At 68.0% G+C, this 6,591-nt stretch overlaps 3 protein-coding genes across 11 annotated transcripts in view; 1 reads left to right on the plus strand and 2 right to left on the minus strand.

Moving 5' to 3' along the window:
• The window catches only part of LOC121357729 (selenide, water dikinase 2-like), a gene marked incomplete at its 3' end in the record, with an annotated part of 9,403 nt that extends 8,981 nt beyond the window's left edge, over positions 1–422 (minus strand). Inside the window, exon 1 of the mRNA XM_041475273.1 lies at positions 188–422. Coding sequence (XP_041331207.1) covers positions 188–407 — 220 coding nt within the window. The remainder of the gene's footprint in view (positions 1–187) is intronic.
• A 358-nt stretch (positions 423–780) lies between these two features.
• Positions 781–5,671, plus strand: SLC35A2 (solute carrier family 35 member A2). Of its 9 annotated transcripts, none has more exons than XM_041475278.1 (5): positions 781–882; positions 1,451–1,633; positions 2,374–2,525; positions 3,619–4,279; positions 5,338–5,671. In XM_041475278.1, exons 1-5 carry the CDS (start codon positions 822–824, stop codon positions 5,427–5,429), a joined length of 1,149 nt encoding a protein of 382 aa, XP_041331212.1. In that variant the 5' UTR covers positions 781–821; the 3' UTR covers positions 5,430–5,671. The 9 variants fall into 9 exon arrangements, 4 of the variants coding, with proteins under 4 accessions (XP_041331212.1, XP_041331213.1, XP_041331211.1 ...); XR_005955766.1 differs by having other exon boundaries at positions 787–882; positions 1,430–1,633; positions 3,619–4,474; positions 4,518–5,671; XR_005955764.1 differs by having other exon boundaries at positions 787–882; positions 1,430–1,633; positions 3,619–4,460; positions 4,504–5,671.
• Positions 5,672–5,780: 109 nt separating this feature from the next.
• Positions 5,781–6,591, minus strand: part of PORCN (porcupine O-acyltransferase) — a gene marked incomplete at its 5' end in the record, with an annotated part of 3,016 nt that continues 2,205 nt past the window's right edge. The window contains 2 exons of the mRNA XM_041475274.1: positions 5,781–6,100; positions 6,181–6,415. Coding sequence (XP_041331208.1) covers positions 5,999–6,100; positions 6,181–6,415 — 337 coding nt within the window. The remainder of the gene's footprint in view (positions 6,101–6,180; positions 6,416–6,591) is intronic.

Consider the following 6,591-nt stretch of genomic DNA (forward strand, 5'->3'; position numbering starts at 1 on the left):
CCCAAAGCCCCTCAGCGCCCCCTCTGAGGGCTCCCCCAAGCCCCTGAGACCCCTCAGCGCCCCCGCCGTGTCCCTGAGCCCGCCTCGAGCCCTCCTGGCTCCCCCTGGGCCCCCCAAGCCCCCCGTCCGAGGGCTCCCCGAGGCCCCTCAGGCTCCCTCAGCCCTCCCGGGCTCTCCGCTCTCTCACCCAGCGCCGGGGCCCCGCCGCTCTCCGCTTCCGCCCCGTCCCCTCGGCCTCCTCCTCCCGGGCGCTGCCCCTCCAGTCCCGCCAGGAGTTTGAGCAGCGTCTCCTGCGGGACTTTGCAGCCTCAGCCGCGCAGTTCGCCGTAGGCCGTGAGGCGCCAGGACGGGTCCAGCCCCAGCGCCGCGGGGTCCCAGCGCCGCGACCCGCCCGCCACCGCCGCCATCTTGGAATGCGCCGGCGCGCCGAGCGCCGCCGCTGCTGATTGGCTGCGGCCCTGCCGCCAGCGGGCGCTGATTGGGCGACGCGTGAGGAAGGAGGGCGGGGATTGGTGGGTTTGGAGAGGGGGAGGTAGTGCGAGTGCTGGGCGGAGCCTAAGGGGGGTGTGAGTGGAGAGGAGAGCGGCGATTGGTCTGTGGGTGAAGGAGGCGTGGCTTACAGGAAGAGAGGCGGAAACAGCGCGAGTCGGCGGCGGGAAGCGTGCTAGGCGAGCTCTGATTGGTTCGGCTGGCTGAAGGGGCGGGGCGCCGCATGAAAATACGCGCGGGGATTGGCTTGACAGAGTGGGGGTGGAGCCGCTCACCCTCTGTGGGCGGAGCCGCGGCGTGGCCGGAAGCGGAAGTCCTGTGCAGGTGCCACCATGGCGGCCCCGGGGGCGGCGGACGGGGGAGGCTCCGGAGACTCCGCGGGGCCCGCGACGGGTGAGCCAGGGGGGGGGGTCGTGGGTGGGCGGGGCTTTGGGGCAGGTCCGGGGGGTCCGGAGGGTGTGAGGGGGGGTCCCACCGTGGGACCCCGGGTGACCCCCCAGGTGTCCCAGCGGGGGGAGTTCCCATCCCGGAGGGATCGGGGGCTCAGGGGGACTCAGCCCGGGGTCCCCCTGTCCCCTTGTGACCCCCCAATGTCCCCACAGTGTCGTGGCGGGTGAAGTTCTCATGCTGGGGGGCTCAGGGGGGCTCAGCCCGGGGTCCCCTCCCCTTCAGTGACCCTCGGTGTCCCTGCAGTGTCACGGCAGGGGGAGTTCCCGTTCAGGGGGGCTCAGCCTGGGTTCCCCCTGTCCCCCGGTGACCCCTGGTGTCCCCACAGTATCGTGGTGGGTGAAGTATGCCAGCCTGGGGGGGCTCAGGGGGGCTCAGCTCGGTGTCCCCCCATCCCTCAGTGACCCCCGGTGTCCCCGTAGTGTCGTGGCGGGTGAAGTTCCCATCCCAGGGTGCTCAGGGGGGCTCAGCCCGGTGTTCCCCTGTCCCCCAGTGACCCCCGGTGTCCCCGCAGTGTCGTGGCGGGTGAAGTACGCCAGCCTGGGCGTGCTGGTGCTGCAGAACGCGTCGCTGGTGCTCAGCATCCGCTACGTGCGCACGCTGCCCGGGGAGCGCTTCCTGCCCACCACCGCCGTGGTGATGGCCGAGGCCATGAAGGGCAGCGCCTGCCTGCTGCTGCTGCTCATCCAGCACCGGGGTAGGGACACGGGGACACGGGGACACTGGGGACACTGGGGACATGGGGCTGTGCCTGCTGCTGCTGCTCATCCAGCACCGGGGTAGGGACATGGGGACACGGGGGACATGGGGCTGTGCCTGCTGCTGCTGCTCATCCAGCACCGGGGTAGGGACACGGGGACACTGGGACACGGGGACATGGGGCTGTGCCTGCTGCTGCTCATCCAGCACCAGGGTAGGGACACGGGGACATGGGGACACTAGGGACATGGGGACATGGGGCTGTGCCTGCTGCTGCTGCTCATCCAGCACCGCGGTGAGCAGGGACACAGGACACTGGGGACAGCAGGGACATGGGGAACAGTAGGGACACTGGGGACACAGGCGCTGTGCCTGCTGCTGCTGTTCATCCGGCACAGGGGTCGTTGGGGACAGCAGGGACATTGGGAACACTGGGGACATTGGGGATTTTGGGGACAGTGGGGACACAGAGGGGACAGGGCCACACCTGGTGCTGTGCCATCCTCCAGCTCTGAGGTGAGCACAGGCTGAGGGGATGGGGACACAAAGGGGACACGAGGGACCAGGAGGGGACTTGGGAGGCGTCACACAGTGAAGACACAGGGGACCCTGGGGACGTTGGAGGGATGAAGGTGACATGTGGCAGAGACGTGGGGCAGTCGCGGTGGGGGGTGACAGGGACGAAGTGGCCATGGCCAGCCCGGGCCACGTCCCTGTCGCTGAGCCCTGTCCCCCCAGGCAGTGTCCGGCAGACGGCGGTGACGCTGCACGAGGCCGTGGTGGGACAGTTTGGGGACACGCTGCGCCTGGCTGTCCCCTCCCTCATCTACACCCTGCAGAACAACCTGCAGTACGTGGCCATCTCCAACCTGCCCGCCGCCACCTTCCAGGTGGGACAGGGGACAGCTGGCACACGGGGGGAGGTGGCACGTGGGGATGGGTGGCACATGGGGGGAGGTGGCACATGGGGAGGTGATGAACTCGGGGACCTTGGGGACCGTGGTGCTGTCCCTGTGTCCGTGTCCCTGTGACAGTCATGGTGTCCTTGTACCCATGTCCCTGTGACAGCCACAGTGTCCCTGTGACAGTCACCGTGTCCCTGTCCTCATGTCCCTGTGACGGTCATGGTGCCCTCATCCACATGTCCTTGTGACAGTCACAGTTACCGTGTCCCTGTCCTCCTGTCCCTGTGACGATGCCCAGGGGCCCTGTCTCTCATGTCCCTGCTGGTGACAGTATCTGTGTCCCTGTGTCCATGTCCCTGTTCCCACATCTGTGTCTGTGTCCTGCAGGTGACCCTGTCCCCCAGGTGACCCTGTTCTCATCCCTGCCCTTGTCCCCAGGTGTCCCCACCCCCACGTCACCCTGTCCCTGCTGTCCCACAGGTGACATGCCAGCTGCAGATCCTGTCCCTGTCCCCACATGACCCTATCCCCACAGGGCTCTCTGTCCCCACAGGTGACCCTGTCCTCACGTGTTCTTGTCCCCCATGTGTCACTGTGTCCCCATCTTGCAGGTGACCCCATCCCTCTCTCACTGTCCCCCAGGTGACTGTCCCAGCTGTCCCCATGTCCCTGTCCCCGCTGTCCCCCAGTGACTGTCCCTCTCCCCACAAGTGACTGTCCCCATTTCCCTGTCCCCATGTCCCCATCCCTGTCTGCAGGTGACTGTCCCCATGTGCCCATCCCTGTCCCCAGGTGACTGTTCCTGTGTCTGTCCCCGCTGTCCTCCCAGGTGACTGTCTCTGTCCCCAGGTGACTGTCCCCATGTTCCTGTCCCCAGCTGATTGTCCCCATCCCTGTCTCCAGGTGACTCTGTTCTCATCCCTGTCCCCAGCTGACTGTCCCCATGTCCCTGTCCCCAGGTGGCCCTGTCCCCATGTCCCTGTCCCCATGTCCCTGTCCCCAGCTGACTATCCCCATGTCCCTGTCCCCATCCCTGTCCCCAGGTGACTGACTGTCCCTGTCCCCCCCGTCCCCGCAGGTGACGTACCAGCTGAAGATCCTGACCACGGCGCTGTTCTCGGTGCTGCTGCTGGGCACGGCGCTGTCGCGGCTGCAGTGGCTGTCGCTGGCGCTGCTCTTCGCGGGGGTGGCGCTGGTGCAGGCGGAGCAGGCGCGGGCCGTGCCCCCTCCGGCGGCGCTGGCGCCGTCCGCGGGCCCCGAGGGGCCGGCGCAGAGCTACGCCGTGGGGCTGGCGGCCGTGGCCGCCTCCTGCCTGTCCTCGGGCTTCGCCGGCGTCTACTTCGAGCGGCTGCTGAAGCGCTCGGGCGGCTCCATCTGGCTGCGCAACGTGCAGCTGGGCGCCGTGGGCACGGCCGTGGGGCTGGGCGCCATGCTGGCCGCCGAGGGCCCGGCCGTGGCCGCGCTCGGCTTCTTCTACGGCTACAACGGCGCCGTGTGGGCCGTGGTGGTCAACCAGGCGGCCGGGGGGCTGCTGGTGGCCGTGGTGGTCCGCTACGCCGACAACATCCTCAAGGGCTTCGCCACGGCGCTGTCCATCCTGGCCTCCACGGCCGCCTCGGCGCACCTCTTCGGCTTCCGGCCGCGCGCGCCCTTCCTGGCCGGCACCGCCATGGTGCTGGCCGCCGTGGTGCTCTACGGGCGGCCCCGCGGCCAGGCCGGCCACCGCGGCCAGGACGGCGGCAAGTCAGTGGGGCCCTAGGGAGCCCTGGGGACAGCCGGGGGCCACCGGGACGGGGAGGGGACGGGGGGCCGTGAGCGGGGCGGGGACCCGGCTGAGGGGTCGGCAGGTGAGGGGTCAGCAGTGAGGGGCTGGCAGGTGAAGGGTCAGCAGGTGAGGGTGCCCAGGTGAGGGGTCAGCAGGTGAGGGTGCCCAGGTGAGGGGTCAGCAGTGAGGGGTCAGCAGGTGAGGGTGCCCAGGTGAGGGGTCAGCAGTGAGGGAACCCGCTGAGAGGTCGGCAGGTGAGGGGTCAGCAGGTGAAGGTCCAGCAGGTGGCAGGGGCTCATTAGGCTCATTAGGCTTATTAGGCTCATTAGGGCTCGTCAGGGTGGTGGAGGAGCTCAGGGGTCCCCAGGGTTAGCGGGGGGGGGGGACCCCGATCTTGGCCTTGTTTGGGTGGTGGGGGCTCGTTACGGCTCGTTAGGGACCTGCAGAGACTCATTAATTATGGGCAGCTCATTAAGGCGATTTGGGTGCTGGGGGACCCTGAGGTGGAGATTAATGAGGTCAGAGGTTAATGAGGGGCTCATTGGGACCCCGCCCCCTCTGTGGGGATCCCCTCCCCCCCAGCCCCCCCGCCCGGTGGGGGAGGGGCCGGATGTACAGATTTTGTAGGGGGGAGGGGCCGGGCGCGTTTTTAACGAGCTTTGGGGCTAATAAAGGCGGATTTGGTTAAAGCGCGTGTGGGGGGGCACTAACACACTAACACGGGCTGGGAGCCATGGGGGGCTGCCCGGGGCCATATAGAATCCATAGGGGACACTTCCCAGGCCATACAGCATCCATAGGTACTCTCCCCAGATGCCACAAGAGCCCCCCAGGGCCGTGTGGGATCCATAGGGGACTGCCCAGAGCTGTACAGGATCCATAGGGGACTGCCCGGGGCTGTACAGGATCAATAGGGGACTGCCCGCGGCTGTAGGGGATCCCGCAGAGCTTTCCCAGCCCCTATAGACCCCCCTGGAGCTCCCCGGGCCCTACAGGATCCATAGGGTCCCTCAGGGTCTCTCTCTCTTGCAGGTCTCCCAGCAAGGCCAAGGGCACCTGACGGCTCCGAGCGACCCCCCGGGCCCTATAGGATCCATATGGACCCTCCCCCCCGGGCCCTATAGCATCCATATGGACCCTCCCCCCCAGTCCCTTTGGGGGCCATATGGACCCTCCCTCTCCTGGGGGCTATAGGGACCCTCCCCCCCACTCCCTATAGGGGACTCAGGGATGCTCCTGGTCCCCATAGGAGCCCTATGGCCGCTCTCCCTCGCCCCCGGGAGCTATAGGGTCCCCTCCAGTCCCTATAGGGGCCATAGGGTCCCCCCGCGCGTTTTTGAGGTGAATTAAGAGGATTTTGGTCAAAGCTTTGACTCCGCGCCATCGCCAGGGGGAGCCACCCCCCCCAGCCGTCCGCGCATGCGCCGCCCTTAGCGCTCCCATTGGCCACCCAGGAATGATTGACAAGAACCATTGAGGCGAGGCTTTATTAGTCCCAGAGCGGCCGCGCGGCGCCACTTCCGCCCGAGAAAGGGCGGGAAACCCCCCGGAGCGGAAGTTGGGACCATCGAGAGGCGCTTCCGGCGGGGCGGAGCGGCCGCGCTCTCTGTGGCGCCCGGTCCTCCCAGGCGTGCCCAGGTGCTCCCAGTGTTCCCAGTTTGCCCCCGGTGGCTCCCAGTGGCCTCGCAGAGCCTCAGCGCAGAAGCCGGGCCAGCACCCAGCAGCCCAGCGTCACCCAGTGGCTGGCCCAGTTCAGCTCGGACCACTTGCGCACCGTGTAGGCCATGCCGTAGCCCTGAGGGGCGAGATGGCATCAGGGCGATCCCAATGGCGACCCCAAACCTCGGGGGGCTCCGGGGGGCTCGGGGGTCCCACCTGCTCCTCCACGGCGTCCTCAGCCTCCACATCGAACAGGGCGCCCAGGTAGGACAGGTGGAACAGGGCCAGGGCGCCCAGGGCCCCGTTCAGAGCCCGCACCCACAGCGTCTGCGGGAGCCCAGAAACCTCAGGGACCTCAAAACCTCTGCAGGGACCCCCAACACCCCTGTTCACCCCCCACACCCACAGCGTCTGTAGGACACCAAAAACTTCAGGGACCCCCCAAATCCCCCTTGTTCACCCCCCACACCCACAGCATCTGCGGGACCCCAAACCCCCTCAGAGAGCCCCAAGTAACCCCCAAATCCCCCCGAGTGCCTGCAGGGCCCCTGAACCACCTGGCCGTGCCCCCAATCGCCGCAGAGCCCCCCACACCCTCTGCCCTCCCGTGGGGCCCCCATGCAGGGA

Source organism: Pyrgilauda ruficollis, unplaced genomic scaffold (genome assembly GCF_017590135.1).
Source record: "Pyrgilauda ruficollis isolate IOZ18807 unplaced genomic scaffold, ASM1759013v1 scaffold348, whole genome shotgun sequence".
Lineage (NCBI taxonomy): Eukaryota > Metazoa > Chordata > Aves > Passeriformes > Passeridae > Pyrgilauda > Pyrgilauda ruficollis.

Coding starts and splice junctions, on each gene's coding strand:
- SLC35A2 (XM_041475277.1), top strand. CDS start 822: ATGGCGGCCCCGGGGGCGGCGGACGGGGGAGGCTCCGGAGACTCCGCG. Junction 1,634..2,373: donor GCTGCTCATCCAGCACCGGG/GTAGGGACACGG, acceptor CTGTCCCCCCAG/GCAGTGTCCGGCAGACGGCG. Junction 2,526..3,618: donor TGCCCGCCGCCACCTTCCAG/GTGGGACAGGGG, acceptor CCGTCCCCGCAG/GTGACGTACCAGCTGAAGAT.